The sequence below is a fragment of the Haliaeetus leucocephalus genome, unplaced genomic scaffold (assembly GCF_000737465.1).
Source record: "Haliaeetus leucocephalus isolate CR32 unplaced genomic scaffold, Haliaeetus_leucocephalus-4.0 Scaffold0, whole genome shotgun sequence".
Taxonomy (NCBI): domain Eukaryota; kingdom Metazoa; phylum Chordata; class Aves; order Accipitriformes; family Accipitridae; genus Haliaeetus; species Haliaeetus leucocephalus.
The window spans coordinates 6,957,375-6,974,987 of NW_010972436.1; the positions used below are offsets into that span (position 1 = coordinate 6,957,375).

Genomic DNA, 17,613 nt, shown 5'->3' on the forward strand with positions numbered 1-17,613 from the left:
AAGTGTTAGGACAAGAAGAAATGGCCTCAAGTTGCGGCAGGGGAGGTTTAGATTGGATATTAGGAAAAATTTCTTTACTGAAAGGGTTGTCAGGCATTGGAACAGGCTGCCCAGGGAAGTGGTTGAGTCACCATCCCTGCAAGGTGTTCAAAAAACGCATAGACGAGGCACTTCAGGACATGGTTTAGTGGGCATGGTGGTGTTGGGTTAACGACTGGACTCGATGATCTTAAAGGTCTTTTCTAACCTAAACAATTCTATGATTCTATGATTCTAAGATCAGGTTCGAGACCATCTAAGGAACCTGAAGGTGCACAAATGATGAGATGCATCTGTGGGTCCTGAGGGAACTGGCAGATGAAGTGGCTACGCCACTATCTAACATATTTGAGAAGTCATGGCAGCCCGGGGAAGTTCCCACTGACTGGAAAAGGGGAAACATAACCCCCATTTTTAAAAAGGAAAAAAATGAAGACCCGGGGAGCTACAGGCCAGTCAGTGTCACTCTGTGCTCAGCAGGATCATGGAGCAGATCCTCCCAGAAACTATGCTAAGGCACATGGAAAATAAGGAAGTGATTGGTGACAGCCAACATGGCTTCACTAAGGGCATATTGTGCCTGACAAATTTGGTGGCCTTCTATGATGGGGTTACAGTGTTGGTGGATAAGGGAAGGGCAACTGACATAATCTACCTGGACTTGTCCAAAGCATCTGACGCTGTCCTGCATGACATCCTTGTCTCTAAATTGGAGAGACATGGATTTAAGGGATGGACCACTCAGTGGATAAGGAATCAGCTAGATGGTTGCACTCAAAGAGTTGCGGTCAACGGCTCAATGTCCAAGTGGACACCAGTGACAAGTGGTGGTCCTCAGGGGTCAGTATGGGGACCGGCGCTGTTTAACATCTTTGTCAGCGCCAAGGACCATGGGATTGAGTGAACCCTCAGCAAGTTTGCCTATGACACCAAGCTGTGTGGTGCAGTCGACATGCTGGAGGGAAGGGATGCCATCCAGAGGGACCTTGACAGGCTTGAGGGGTGGGCCCATGTGAACCTCATGAAGTTCAACAAGGGCAAGTGCAAGGTCCTGCACCTGGGTCGGGACAATCCCTAACACAAATACAGGCTGGATGGAGAATGGATTGAGACCCCCCCTGAGGAGAAGGACTTGGGGGTGTTGGTTGATAAGAAGGTCAATATGACCTGGCAATGTGCATTTGCAGCCCAGAAAGCCAACCATATCCTGTGCTGCATCCAAAGAAGCATGACCAGCATGTTGAGGGAGGTGATTCTCCCCCTCTACTCTGCTCTTTTGAGACCCTACCTGGAGTACTGTGTTCAGCTCTGGGCCCCCAACATAAGAAGGACATGGACCTGTTGGAGTGAGTCCAGAGGAGGGCTGTCAGATGTTCAAAGGGTGTTCAGAGGGTGGAGCACCTCTCCTATGAAGACAGACTGAGAGAGTTGGGGTTGTTCAGCCTCGGCAAGAGAAGGCTCCAGGCAGACCTTATGGCAGCCTTCCAGTACTTAAAGGGGCCTACAAGAAGAAAGCTGGAGAGGGACATTTTACAAGGGCGTGCAGTGATAGGACAAGGGGTAACGACTTTAAACCGAAAGAGGGTAGATTTAGATTAGATGTAAGGAAGAAGTTTTTTACTGTGAGGGTGGTGAGGCCCTGGAACAGGTTGCCCAGAGAAGTTGTGGATGCCCCCTCCCTGGAAGTGTTCAAGGCCAGGTTGGACGGGGCTTTGAGCAGCCTGTGTCCCTGCCCATGGCAGAGGGGTTGGAACCAGATGATCTTTAAGGTCCCTTCCAACCCAAACCATTCTATGATTCTATGATTACTCCCATCTGCTCAGCACTCATTAGACCAAATGTAGACACAACATCCATTTCTGGAGCCTCAGCAGAAGACAGAGATCAATATACTGGAATGAGTTCAGTGGAGGGCCCCCAGGGGTGCTCAGGGCTGCAACACTTGTCTTGCAGGGAGAGGCTGAGGGACCAGTGCTTGTTCAGCCCAGAGATGAGAAGCCTTGGGGGGACCAAGGCTGTCAAGTGAAAACGTTATCACAAAAATGGAGCCAGGCTTGTCACAGAGGTGCCTGGTGGGATGATGACAGGCAATGGGCATAAGTTGAAAAAGGAGAGGTTCAGACTGGATGCAGGGAAAAACCTTTTCCATGTAAGGACAATCAAGGAGCAGCATAATTTGCCCAGAGAGTTTTTGTCCTTGGATGTTTTAAAGACTGGACTGGATAAAGCCCTGAACAACCTAGTCTGATCTCACAGCTGACCCTGCTTGAGCAGGATGTTGGATGAGAATACTCCTGAAGTCTATTCCACCCTGAATTAGCCTATGATTCTAAAAAAACAAATCACCATACAAATTAGCTGTAAATTATTTGTATTGGAATAAAAACCTAAAATTGTGTTACATCCTTTAAAAATAATTAATGCTACAATATGTGGTGGCTGTCTGCTCTCTATTAAATAAGCAGCTCTGAGAAGTTCATGTCTTTCAATTTAATGATATTGCATTATTGTGCTATAATGGATTTTCCCCACTGTTAAGAGGTTCAGATGTAAGACCTTTTGATAAACAAACCAGTGCTAGGTTGTATCAGACTCAACTGAAGAGCTATGTGCATCCCTTGACCTAACAAAGGTTTACATTATCTTTGGGAGTTCATCTGCTAAGCACTGCTGTACAGATGACTTTCTGAATTAACATACTCCTTAGGACACAAGAGTTTTCAGGGTCTCATAAGAACTGAAAAATTCTGTGTCATTTATTCAAAGCCATGTTAAAAATGACCCTCAAGGAAAACCCTGCAAATTTCCATTTAAAAAATTATCTTGTATCTAATGCTACGGTACTGAATCAAAATACAAGTTTCTTCAGATAAGAAGAGTACAGAAACCAAACACATACCATGCAATACAACTGTCACACTAGAAACATTATAGACTATCTATATCTTGCTTCTTACCCAGGAAAATGATCTCAGGGTCACAGTGAAAAATTCCCCAAAAGCTCCATCCCATCATGAAGTGTAGGCAGAAAAAAATCAAGCAAAATGCAGACAGGGATGGAAATAAAAGGGGCTGACTTACCTTTATTTGCATTGTATTAATAGGAGAGCTCGTCTGACAGTGCAATGGTCCATGTGTCTGAATATGAAGAATATAAAGAAGAAATTCTTCTCGACTTGACACAGGCCAACCGACATGGAGAACTGTATTGTTGATGGCACTTGGTCCTATATTGTGCAGCTGTCAAACAAATATCATCAATACTTTCGAAGGCAGTAAAGAACAACAAAAACCACAGCAACCACCACTTAAGACATTTTCAAATTCTTAGTGTCCACAGCCTTGAAGTACTTTGGGAAAGATGTATAGATTATTGATATAATTTTATTGATGAAGAATCTGTGACAGGTAGGGGAAAAGGACTTCTCTATGTTAGTCACAAAGCCAGTGGCAAATCTGGGAGAACAACCTTTTTTGTCTGAGTCTGTATGCAAGAAATCGATCACCTTTCCTATTTTTCCCTACATATTAAAAAGCTGAAATTACCTAAAAAAGTATAAAAAACCCCAAACCAAAACACACTAGCAAAAGACACTATATACAAATATATACAATGAACCTTAACACAACATACTTGAAAATAGTAGCTGAAACTTCAGGACACAAAAGAATCACATGTCAGAGTGCAGGAATAGAAGGTATAGCAGAGTTTAAACTAGTTTTTTGTGGTTAAGAACTCTGTTTTCAACACTTCTCAGTTCAGATTTCCCCAAAATAAAAAAAAGGAACTAGTTTTCCTAAAGTAACATCCCAGGACATTATTCTTTTCTGGGAAAATGAGTATAGATAGAAATAATAGAAATTAAAAAATCTGGGCTATTAAAATAGTTTTCTTATATCAGTTTACAGTTTGAAAATATCTGATGACCACAGGAAGTTTGGATATGTGTTAACACTGGGCATGAGAGCTAAAGAAGCAGAAGACCATGGAGCTTTACTCAGTTTCTAGAGATGTGAAAACCTCCTTTTTTTAAATGTGTAAAATTTTTGTGACTGATGAGCTTTATTTAGAACCATATAAAACCCACTTTCAATCTTACATCATCTTCAGTATAGTTTTTTTGGGTGGGTGTTTGGCTTTTTTTATGCATTGCTGATGTCAATAAACCATGAAAGCACTTTCTTTAATCACTGTGACTAAACACTGTAACTATTTTAATACATTTGAAGTCACATACATAGTTCCACAAACAGCCCAAATGCTTGACACAAGAAGATTTAGAGATTTTTCTGTTTAGAGAAATGTGTTAAGATGAGGAATTCACTAATAATATTTTGTATTATTTTACAGTCTGATTCATTAGAGTTTAGTATTAGTCATGCAAATTGTAATCTTACACTGCTGATTAAGCTCAGTTGCTTGTATTTTCTTGAGTTCTTGTTTGTGAATTATAACCATATGTGAAGCACTCTGTTTTACCCCCTAGAATAAAGGTCATCCATGAGATTGCAGAGATGGTCTGTATTCCATGGAGTTCACTCAATGCACTTTTTTCTAACCTGAACTCTTCTCTTTTAATTGATGAATCACCCATAGAAAAAGCCCAACAACAATGCAAGGTGGAAATATGTATACTTCAAACATTACGAGTTCTTTTCAACAGAACATTTTCTGTGCAATGAGGTAACAAGTTACATGTATGTCTACAGGTTTTTTTACCTTTAGCTAAATTTCAAAGGAAACATATTTTTTCCTGTGCACAAAACTCAAAGTTTTTAATGAGAAACCAGTCAAATCACTGAAAATATTTGGCACTGATTGTAATGAGCTTTTAAGCACTGTTTTTAATTCTTGTCAAACACCCAAAATATTTATAGATCCCTTAAATGTCAAAGACAGACTCCTAGCATAAACTAGTATCTCCTCCAGTAACATAAAGAGATACTAGGGTTCTGAATTCCCAGATTAAATTTGGGTCATGTGCTAAAGTCAGAATATTTACATTTGTGGCTTTATCTAGTTGCAGATAAAGACAATAAACCAAATTCATCAGGATTTCAATGGGAACAGCATGAGATCCTGTGGCAATGTATATCATTTTTACCTCATAGATGTGTTCTACTAAAGGACCAAGTTCTTCTTCTTTTGTAGGTTCTTCTTTGGGTTCCCAGTTGTGAAGCGGCAAAATAATTGTTGGGGGGTGAGACACTCTGTAATATATAAAACAGGTTAAAACAGTAACTGTTATCAGTGATCAGCTGCATTACTTTTAGAAAAAAATTAAGACCGCTATAGAAACCTGAGCCTTTAAGGACATTTCATTTGGGCACATTCATTAGAATTAGGTGAGGTGAACAATACGATGCTTCCATAAAGTACTACCCAGTCCTTACAGACTACTGAGTGTGTGCATTTAGTTTCATACTTCCTCTGATCAATGTTCCTTTCCAGACAAGGGAGTGACTCTATTTGGAGAGAGGAATGCAGTCTGTCAGGCATTTACATCATTCATACTGGTGAGGTATCTAAATACATTATCCACAAAACTACAGTAATGATACATAAACAAATGTATTTTCTTATTTCCATTTAAAGCCTGTAGATGTTTAATGCTACGCATCTTCCTTCCTTGCAATACATTTTTAGATATTTATTTAACTGCTCTGACTATAAATTCCTTATAACCTCTGTTATTATTCCATTAAAAGACCTTGCAAAGTAGTCTACCGGTGGGAAACTGAGGTACTGTGACTTCCATAATGTCACAATGGAAATTGCTTTATGAAGAAACTGAATTCAGGACTAGAGCCCTTAAGAGTGCTCCAGGCTTCCCTTTTGCTTTGCAAATGAAGTGGCAGCTAAGGCATTACCTGAAACACTGCTGTAACTTGCAAGATGTAAATCAAACATAAATGAAGAAAAGTGACTAAATATTTGACACCTTTCTTTCCTTCTACTATTTTATTTTTCCTTTCCTCCTCTGTCTGACCTCAAGAAAGGACGAAGTAATATTCTGTTAACGTTTTTATTTGAATCACAAGCATTTTATTTCCCATAAAAACCGCAAGTTCCTTGGAGGGGTCCCATTCAGATGCCAACTTTAACCTTATTCAGTTGTTGAGAAGTTGGGAAATCAGATTCCAAGAATTTATTTTAGCATGGTAGGTGAGTTCTGGCACAGACATCTGTCATCTGCTAGTACTGAAAATAGCTCTTGATGCTAAAATGGTTAAGTATTACCCTTCACTTTCGCTCAGTTTTGCTGGTTTCCAGAATCTTTAGCTTAAAGAAAAGCCATAAAATTTCAATGCTTGTTCTGCCAAAGCTGGAATTTTGCTGACAGAAAACTGTTAAAAAAAATTGCTAATGAGTTTTTTTCAGAATATAACATTTGACTAAAATGATGGACTTGTATCCATCAATGTTAATTCACTTTCCCTTGAGTCTAGACAGAGAAAGCACCACTGCAGATTGCCCCTTGAAGAAGAGAACACAAGACTGGATGTTTTTGTTGCAAATGCTGACATTTTAAAATACTTTCGGAAGAAACAAACTGTTCTTGCTTCCAGCTCTTATGTCATATACAGTGAATGAAATGTTTGATAGAAACTTTTCTACAGAATACGGCTTCTCTAAGCAGCAAGTGATCCCAGAGACGAACAACTTAATACCAACCAGCTAAAGTAAAAGTCTTCATGAAATTTAGGGTATCCTGGAGTATCCTGCTAACTCTAAATACTTCCCCAGACTTTGAAAGGCCAGCAGTTCGTACTAACAAGTATGCCAGAGGACAAATTTACAAGCCAAACCAAATAATAAAGGAAATGAAACATATTCATTAAAAAGTCATTTCAGATGAGGTACTTAGCCTAACTTGTTATATTTCACAAATGGCCTTGTTTCCAGTAAGAATTTTAATTATTAATTTTTGTTGGAGAATAGGAACTTTCCTCTGTTGTTAGAAACCCTAAGTCACAGAGTCCCTTAAGCTACCGCAAAAATTTGCAAACCAGAAACTGTACATAGACAAAATAAGAGGAGGCATGAGGTTTCAAAAACCAGTGTTTTCTATTGCAGTGTTTTTCTTATCCACAGAATTACAAAGTGCAAAGTATAAATGTAGACATTCAATTCAAATTATTATAAAATATATAAGAACATTTATTTTAACAGATTTTACAGTTATCTTGAGGACTTCTATTGACATGAAAGTAGCAAAATCAGATCAAATTAAACAGAAATCCTCTTTTCACTATTATATTTTGCATTTAACTGAGAATATTTTTAACATTTGAATGATTTATTAGACGAGGGTTTTTCCTAGACTTTTAGGTGACAATGATCAGTTAAACAAAAGCACTGAAAAATAAGGCAAAGGAAGTATGTTTTACAGAAAAAGCTTATATGGGTTATACAATAAGAATTCTGCCAGCTGCAAATCCAAATTACTTCCTTCCTGAATGCCTCATTCCTCTAGTGCTCTTTCAGCAGTGGGAAATAACAATTACATCTATAAAACTCTTACATTTTTAGAGAAAAAAAAGGTAAGCAGAATTATCAAATCTCTGTTATTAGAGCAATTTCTCATTGAATGAACTGTCTAAGGAATTATCTTAAATTTGTTTTGAATAGGATATTGAAGAAGATTTCCTTTCTCATAGAGACAGAATTTGCATGTGTCCACTATGCAAGTATATATGCATGTATGCATACACACAATTTGATAACTACTTACTTTTCCTCAGTAAAATGTACAATGATTCCAGTCCCACTTCATGCAACTCTGTGCAGAGCAGTAGGGAAACCAATGCAAGAAATTTTCCAGTCCAAATGTGGACACAGTCTTACTTCTATTTTTATCTAGGAAATTGTGAGCAAATGGTTCCCTTGGAGCTGTATGCTTTAGCATCTCTGAGTAATTAGCAAAATCTGTCAACAAAGCATTTGGGAATTTTCCTTTGTACATGCATGCTATAGCTAATAAGAAAACTAAAAGACTTAAGAGGAAAGGAACTGGAAGTCATTCAATTAAGTAATTCCTCTGTATTTAATGACCTGTTTCTTAGCACTGCAGGCAGCAATTCAAGCCACTTTTTCCACTTGTGGCCATGCTGTATTTAAGAACCAAGGATGTTTTGGTCATTTTTTGGTGTCTATCTATTTACCTGTTACAGCACTTTTCATTAAAATGAACCCACTATGGCACAGAAAGAACATGATGGAGGCAAAAAAAAGTTTCCAAAAATTTTGCAAACAGGACAAAAAGTTTGTAAGATTTTTCTATGAAAGTGATGAGCAACCTCACTGAAAAAAACAGAATCCACAGCACTGGAAGCAGCCCTTAGTGAGAAGTCTCCTGTATGTATCCATAACCATTTCATTGATGCAGTGAAACTCCATCCAGTCCTTAACCTGGGTGTCCACCTGTGGCAACATCTAGCAGTTACTGGCTCCCAACATTTTCTCACACATGTGCAGCCCAGCAACTAACCCCTTTGACTCTTACCTCCTCAGCTTCTACTTCTCTTTCTGTGTCACCTTCCCCCTAATCTTGTATTTTTCACCTCTCTTCCTATCCAGCTCATTTCCCTAGATCACCAACTACAGAAAATGCAAATAATACTCTTATTTCTGTTCTTTTTAAACATGTCTTTCAACTGCTCCTTTTCAGAAATATATGCATTAACATATATCCACAGTCTTTGAGTTCCAGTCCTCTTTTTTCCACCTAACTCTAGCCTTAGGATTAGTCTTCTTAACCTAGAAAAAACTTACAAGAATGAAATACTTAAAAAATTTCCCTGATTTAGATTGAATATTAGAGCAGAAAACATAATCTCTGTGATCTGCAAAATGATTTGACTCTCTGCTGGCACTAGGTAGTCAAAGTATTGTCTTAGAGTGATAACAATAAATGGATTTTTATAAATCCATAAAAGCATAAATAAATGCATTTTTATTTGTTTACACCTAAGGCAGCCCCTTGAGGTGCATCATGTAAGAGACATCTACACCTCTTGCATCAGCCAAACCTCATGGCCTGACTGTGGGAGTGAAGCTGGGCTATGTACCTCCTGTTCTCCCCTTGCAGAGCTGAGAATGGTTAAGGTCCAGAGCTGTAGTTTGAGAAGAGGAGATGTAGGAAATCTGAGATCCCAGACAAAAAGCATTCTGGGCAATTATTTCCTTTAAAAGAACATCCTGCTGACTTCCTTCAGAATGCCAGGATAGAAGTCTAGTTCCAAGATTTTACGGGCTAGTCTGAGCTTCTTATCACCTAATTGCATTTTATAGATCCTGAAACCAAGCTGTATGTGAAAATAGATAGAAATAATTATCTTTGATCATATCCTGTGCTTGTTTAGTTTTGGCATCCCTTGTGTCAGTGGACAGGCACCTGCTTCAGATGGAAGTGTAAGAATCCTACAGTAGTAGCTTGTTGACCTCTTGTCATTCCCTATTCATCCTTTCTCCAGAGGCGTCACTCTGCTATTAGTATATGCCTTCCCATAATATGTTTCATCATTTCAGTCATAAAAGCAGCAGATTCTGCTTTGGTATTCAGAATTAAGTACCTAAGTGGTTGCACAAGCAGACCTACACATATGAACAGGCATTTGGTACTACCAACATCCATACACAATTCGAATGCCTAAATAAAATGTTGGCTCTGACTGGTGTTACTGCAATGTGGGATCCTACAGTGTGCTGCAATTGCACAGACACTCAGCAAGTTTACTGGAGTCCATGTGGGCAGTCCTGCCCTACATGACCTGGTAAATCCTTAGAAGCTTCATCCTGCAAGGCTTGCAGGGGTGAGATTCCCTGGGAATTCTCAGGTGTTCTTGGTGGATAAGGCATTTGGGATTATAATATGTCAAAAGATTCACTACATGGGATTATTATATGTGGAAAGATTCAATATAAAATATAGTTATCATTATGGATTGAAATGGTCGAATACTTACCCTCTAATCTGTACTTGAGCCATAGCACTGATGTTGATGTGGAGGTTAACTAAATTGCTGGTGGGATTAATCTTGTTAGAACTGGAAAAGACATGTACAAGGATTAAAAGAGGTTATTTAGCAGAACTCTAGATTGTTATGGATACAGCACTGAATACCACAAGGATTACAATTAGGAAGCAATGCCATTAGACATATTACACCATGGGCTTGCTATTGCCACTCTTCAGTCTTGCAGGACACTAGTATTTAAGCTGGATATTATTTGAGCTCATCACATGTTTAATAATATAATCAACTCAAGCTTCCTTTAAATAATCCTATGTGTGAATATAATGATACAAATTTATTTAGCTCAGAATATCATGTAAATTCCCTTGTTCAACTTGGCTGTCTGTATGGATAGGAGTATCTTAATAGAATACAAGGGTGTTTCATGCATTGGAGGAAGGCAGTGTTAATGAACAAGATATAGGCTTTCTTATAATAAAATTTGCTTTTATGACTCTCCAAACTTGTGACTTCTGCATGACAGAGTCTTTAAAGAAAAAAGAACAAAAATAAATTGTTTCTTTACCTTTCTTATTTTCTTCCCTCCCCTATCCAGAGAGTGTTTACACTCTTAATCCCACTTAGCAGTGAAAACAGATGCCTGTGTTTAAAGCCTAGTGCTCTCAGTCATTTTATTGTCTTTTCTTATTGCAAATCCTTAGTAATAAAGGTAGTTTCTCTTACTTCAAAAGGCCATTCCTGTGACTATACCCCACTGATGTAGAGAAAGGTTTGCAGGTTCAAATTCATGAAAACAGTGAAAATAAATTACAGACTTAGAATTTATTTAATTATGGGATTAATGATACTAAGTTTGGAGGTTTTTTCCAAGCAAGTATGGAAGTACTTCCTTGCTTCATGGAGACTAAGTTTCTATTGCCGTCACAGTTTACTGTTATCACATCTGGGCAGCATCAGTCAAACGGAAACATTCAGAGGAGGCCAGCATTCCCAGCGACTGACTCCTGTGGAGTAAAGGGCAGTACTGCTTTGATCCAGGCTTTTTGGTTACAGATTGCTAAAATTAGGAGCAGCTCTAATTTGTTTGTAAATTAATGCAGATTCCCCTCAAACATAATTTGAACTTTTGATGTAATCCTCTACAGCCATTACAAAAGTACAAAAATTGCTTTAAGAATGACTATACCACTAATTTGTTAGAATAAGTTCTTTTTCAATTTGTATAACGGTACTACTTTCCATACAGCTAAAATACAGATTTTGATCATATATATTTGGTATTCAAATCTTTTTTGTGCTTTATGGTATTTTGTAGAGAAGAAAATAGTTTAAATAAAAGGGCCAGGACATGTCCCTCTCAGGGGTATATAATCGCCTAGCAAAATCCGTATCAGAAAAGGAATCAGATTTCAAGACACTACCCAGCCTCTTGCTTATTTCCAATAAGTAATGAACTTCAGTCTTGCAAACCAAAATATTTATTTTCCACTTGATGTTTTGGAGTAAATTAAAGGTCCCTCTTTTGAATAACTCAGAGGAGGGCACAAATTCAAGACATGTTCTCTGCTTCCTTTTCCTTCCATTTAGGTAAATTCCTCTCTCTGCATTGTGGATTTCTGTTTCCTTTTTATTTTAAGATTGTTTTACCTGCTTACTAAGGACATAGAAATGCACAAACTGTAGTGCTGCTTGCGAATGAATGTACAAAGCAGTGAATTTAACTGTAGAGTACATTCCCTATGCAAGAAGTTTTTTTTTTTTTTTTTCTTTTTTTTTTTTTTTTTTTTTTTTTTTTTTTTTAAAGTAGGTGGGTTCTCTTCAGCGTTTTGATACCAGTTTGTGAAAACTGTTCTTTCTGGTAGCCCAACATGTTTCCTTCCCTTACATTTCAGTGAGTCACACTCATGGAGGAAGCATGAGATGTTGCTATCTCCTGAAGTTCAGACTTACTCCTCAGTAAAGCCTTGTCACTTTTTCTATGAAAGCGACCTACCCTCAACTCTTACTACCTAGGAAGATCTAGCTACCCAAAAAGCTCTGAACATTACCAATTTCACAGCATGAAAAGTGCAGTAAATAGAGCCTCTGATACCCATTTAAAACTGTATTGCTTGCATTAATGACCTGACAGTGAACAGTGGTATGGACAGGGAACCTACAAGCTAGATGTTATATCTTCTATCTCCCTCTGGAGGAGCCCATGCCCATGTTTCCATAGTCTCCAGCTCACTAGCCAGAACCCTGGGAGAGGGCTGAGGCCTGAAGAGGCACCTCATCATCTTCTGTGGTGTTGCTGTGCCCTTCCCAAGTTTCTGCATGTTCTTTCCTTCAAGGGTTACATTATGGAAACATGACTTAAACATTTTAAATGTCTCAGTTATTTACCATAGTGAACATGATCAAGGCCCTCATTAAAGGCCAGACATTAGCAATTAAGTCTCTGTGTGTGGGGCAGGGAGGGCCCCATCAGCAACTCCAGTGTGTATTTGATGAGGACAGATGGAGCAGAAGCCCTGCCACCTACTGAAAAAGTCCCAGGTTTGTTCTTGATGTTATCCTAACCCAGCCTGTCCTGTGCTTTTTCAGCCCTGTGGAGGAAGTACTGCTCAGCATAAACCAGAAGATTCTCCAGCAGTAACATTTCAGCCCCACAAATGTGGAGGAAACTAATGGAAAAAGGACAAAAGTACACCTGCATCAAACTGAAACAGTTTTCTCTTCATGCCAGTAAATCTGTTGAGCAGATTTTAACTTTTCTCCTTTTATTTTCTAAAATGTTGTGAAGAAGTGGCATGTCTTTTTTTTTTTTTTCAGAGCATGATATGTTTTTAAATACAGAACTTCATTACAAAGTGATCACTGTTCATTAATTCTGAAGTGGAAAACAAAGTGCAAATTTGGCAAATCTGTAGATCTTTGGAACACTGACCAAAATCAGTTAACCTGAATTTTAACAAAATAAAATCATGAGAATAAGTCTAAGATTGATTTTGCTAAAAGCTAACAAGGCTGCAACTCCACAAATCCTCCTGAAGAAAGCTGCCATAGGAAAGCCCATGATATAACTACTGACACTGAAGAGTTAGAGTGACCTTCTTATATATTACACTTCAGATATCAATATGAATTCAGAATTTAAATAACCATACTGTTGATAAAACATCTAACCTTTTTATTTGAAGCTCAAAATTGATGCTGAAATCTGCATTTTCAAAATGCTGAACAGAAAATCGAATGCCTGTAGAGAACTGAGAAAGAAACAAAACAACAGGTTACTAAAAATGGTTGGTCTCTCCATACCAAGAAAGCAGTACTGTTCAACATCACATTTCACAGACTTGTATAGGATACTGTTGCTTTTTAAAATTAGTATGACATAATATTATCTAGCTGTTTTCAGGAAAAAATACCATCCTCCCTGTGTATGTCACCAGATTTAAAACTTGGCTGGACGGAGGAAAGATCAAGAGGATCAGAAAAGCATACTCCCAAGAACACAGTGGTGGGCCCTTCTTCATCTAGACAGTCTTTGCTCTACTCTGCCAAGCCAAAAGAAAATTATAGCTGTCTGGCAACTCTCAAGCCTGCCTCCATCCATGCATGCATTTGTCCAGGTCTCCAGGGCTTCCTGCTCCTCCCATTGTCTCTGTAACTATGACAGGTGAGCTGCATATTTTAGGTGTTGCGGGCCTGACTGATCACATATTTTTCTTCTAGAGGCTAGATTAGCAGCAGCTCGATGTTTTAATTTGATTTTGTTTGAGTTTTTCATTGCCGTTCAGTTAAGAGGAATACAACTTCAAAGTTACATTTGCAGTTTAGTTTGCCACAATGTGCAGTGTGTGACCACAGAAGATAGAGGGTAAAACACACTGAAGGGGATAAGGGCTTCCACTGGTGCTCCCTTGTATATATGCAGACCTTGCTTCCTCCCTCTAATAGTTTCCATTTGCCTTGCAAGAAGGGCACAGAGTAAGCAGAACAAGTTAATTCAGAAGACAGAATGGAATTGCAGGGCTAACCGAAGAAGGAATATACAATAGCATATGGTGGAGTCTCTGTAACCCTCGTTGGACGTATTTACAGCCCCAGTATGTAAGTGGCAGGGGAGCTGGGGAAGATGCCATCTGCCCTCCACGATAAATTAATAAAATTGTGCTGCAATGTTTAAATTAATGTTTTTAATTGCCTCATTTCAACTGCACATGTTTTTAATCTAGTAATTTTTTTTTAAAATGTGAATTTTGTATTGAGACTGACAGCAAAGTCTACAGCCTACAACTTCTACAACTACAGTCTACAACTTCTCACTCCTCCGCACCAACCCTACTGCCTGATGGTAGAATTTCCTGCTGGATAACTTGCACACTGTGCTTTCATTTTTTTAAAAAAGATAGTTACATATACCCATATTCTCAATGTGGAGAAACAATCTTCCTGAGAAATTCATCAAAAGCCATTAGGAAATGAGGACATAATTCCTTCATCTCTGCCAATATCTGACTAGATTACGGCGGAGGGCAGGGAAGAAAAAAAGTTGTCTGCTTGGCATGCTTTCCTTAACATACTTGGGGTAGCATTGTCAGCAACAGGACAGGACACAACAATGTAGAGTTTTATGTTTGGGACCTAGATTCAACATCACTGAAGAGGAGGCATTTTCCTCTGTGGGTATCAATTCAGATATTTAGGCAATTCCTTTTTCCCAAGCATTTTTTTTTTTTAAATTTTCATTCAGTTTTCCTTCTTTCCTCACTTGCAGTTGTGCATCACTGAATCTTAATCCATCCCCAGAACAAGACTTAGCTAACATGTTTCAATTACTTCTTTCAGTTTTCTATGCTGAAAGCAATATAGTAATCGTAAAAGAAATGGCAAGTTCAAATCTTTGAATTCTGACCATTTTAGTGTCACAGTTGTAGCTAATCTCTTTTTTTGGAAGTAAAATCTTTAAGATGAAAAGATAATGCTCATTAAATTAAACAGAAGCTGAATAGCTGACTTGGAATAGAGGTGTAAGCTATTTTTAAGACTACTTTTTGGAGATGATTTTAACAACTTTATTGATATTTCATTCACCTTTAAAAATATAATGATTTTTTCAATCTCTAAGACAAAAATTTCCAAATATTCAATTCAGCATTTCTCTTACTCTTTTTACTGATCAGTCTATATAAATTTGTTTCCACTTATAGCAGAAAAAAAGATTTGATGAACCAAAGATAAAGTTTTTCTCAGATATAGCAGACATGAACTGCAGTTTTGATGATCTATTATACCCCTGAGGCTTAACTCCTTATTTAATACTGAAACACACTCCTACTGTATGAGTCTAATAAGCTGCAGATGTTCCCTTTGTATGGTCATATGACTTCATTAATGTCAAGTAGCCCTTGACACCCCTACTAATAATGGGGCAAAGATGCTCACATGCCCTTGCTGAAAATCGACTGAGGCCAAAGGAGTTGAATTTGCTTGAGCTTGTAACTTAGGAATCACTCAACCTTATTTTAGTAGGACATTAATTTTATCAGAATAGTTTAATTTTATTTAAAATTTTCCAAGTGAACTTAGTTTCAGTAAAATTGCATTATTTTCCATGTTAGTAACACCATGTATCTTTGAAATACATGACGTTTCTGATAAGCTTTAATCTGTTATTATGTTTGACAGGATCTAGGAGTACACTAGGAGACAGAGGGCTAGCTTTTTTTGAAGTGTCTTACAGTACATATGAAAGATAAAACCTCTGTGCTTTTGAAGAATCAGTTTGGTACATACCAAGAAACAGGGAAGATCTTCCAAACCTCCCAGTCTTCTAACCTTATTTCTATTAATTTCTATTAACTTCCAAATTGTTCTACTGGAATTTATAATAAAACCTACATCTCACTTGCTAAGGCCACTGAATGGGCATTAGGAAGCTTATCAGTCTGATCCATTTCAGTGTCATAAATAAGTACTTTGAGCACTCTTTGCCAGTGAGATGGTATCACAGACATTTAGTTTGCATTCTGGGCCATATGGTATTGTGATTTTTCCTTCCCGTTTCTTTTTATCTTCTTTTTTACCTTTTCATGTTTTTTTTAACCACAGAGATATTACTGAAAAGGTTAAGTAATTTTTGTGGCCAGTAAATGATTTTAAGGTCACAGATTTTCAAAAAGTCAGACATATCCCAATTTTGATGACAATAACACATTTTGAAGATATGAAGCATCAGACAACCCTGTAGCCCACTGCAGTAAAAGCCCATGGGTTATATCACAAAATCCTGACATAACCCTCATACTCAGAAGTTGATCTTAAAGAGTTCAAGAATTCTAGGATTTCAGGGTGCTGAAAAGTCATTACAGTGACTCAATAGTTAAGAGTTTTAGGAATGTTTGATTTTGACCTAGCCCTCCCTTCCCACTCCCTCACAACTTCCACAGAGAGTCCGTTTCTGACTGAATATTTTGAGAATAACTGATCTCCTGCCAGAGCAGAATTGTTTTGCAAAATTGGAAATGGATCAGAGCAACCTTTCATGATTTATGCAATTTGTACAAAGGGCTGGTATTTCACTTTTGGAAGTACATTTGCCATCATAAATAGATTTGGATTGAAAAAGCTCAAGTCCTTTCACCTTTACTAAGCTTCCAGAAGAGCTGGTTTCAAAGATAAAGTTAGGCTTTAAGCTTTCACTCACTATAATCAAACACTTTTACCATCTGGCTTTGTAATGCTCTATCTTCATATGCCTTAATTTTCAAGGGTTGGATTCTTTTGTTATAAGCCAGAATATCCTTAAACATGTTATGAACACTGCTGTTTTATTCTGCTACTTCTAAGTCTCTCTTTATGAAGTATTTTGCTTAGGAATATTTGGTAACAGTGCATTTATGGCAGCCCTAGAGCTGATTCTGAAGAAAAACAGGATTAGTTATGCTGTGAGAATTCGTAAGGAGACAGGTGAGAGTAGTACTGCTCTAGTGGCCGACAAATTGCATTCCGGAAGTCTTTACACTGCTAGCATTTTGGGTCAAGGATGATGTGGAAACAGGGTTTTGGATTCAAAGGGAGGAGTGTGAGGGGCTTAGTCTAATACCTCCACACTCAGACCTTTCCATTGCTTATGTTTATGCAAACCACGAAGATTTGCTCCTAGCTTATACAATGTTAGTGTCTCTTGTGTTTAGTCTTCCTTTTCTCTTTCAAACCCAGGGTTTTTTATGCTCTCCTTCACCACCACTGCATCCCAATCATTCACAAGATTCTTGTCCACTTCTGTCTGTATCTTGAGAATTTGCTTCTGCCATGAGACTAACCAGGAAATCTAAATTTGCTGGTTTTCTGGTACAAGAAATTATCTGCTTTGATTTGGGATTTATTTAGTGCTTTGGCCCATCATTGCCTCCCATCATCCCATTATGAAAACTCCATTCCTCAGCAATGTTTTAAATTACTCTTACTTTTTAGGAGTTTCATTTAGTAGAATAAAACAAAAACTACAAAACCTTTTAGCGCTCCTCTCTATGTCCTTCCTAAAAAATGTTTATAGCACCCCCTTCAGACTTCTAGTTCACAGTAGTTCTACAGAGAATGATCCTC

General features: G+C 38.0%; 1 protein-coding gene across 1 annotated transcript in view; it reads right to left on the reverse strand.

The window, feature by feature from the left end:
• ITGA8 (integrin, alpha 8) overlaps nucleotides 1-17,613 on the reverse strand; it is a 119,210-nt gene that overhangs the window by 34,675 nt on the left and 66,922 nt on the right. The window contains exons 22-25 of the mRNA XM_010562705.1: nucleotides 13,189-13,268; nucleotides 10,009-10,089; nucleotides 5,145-5,250; nucleotides 3,121-3,279 (exon numbers count right to left, since the gene is read on the reverse strand). Of these exons, the coding sequence (XP_010561007.1) occupies nucleotides 3,121-3,279; nucleotides 5,145-5,250; nucleotides 10,009-10,089; nucleotides 13,189-13,268 (426 nt within the window). The remainder of the gene's footprint in view (nucleotides 1-3,120; nucleotides 3,280-5,144; nucleotides 5,251-10,008; nucleotides 10,090-13,188; nucleotides 13,269-17,613) is intronic.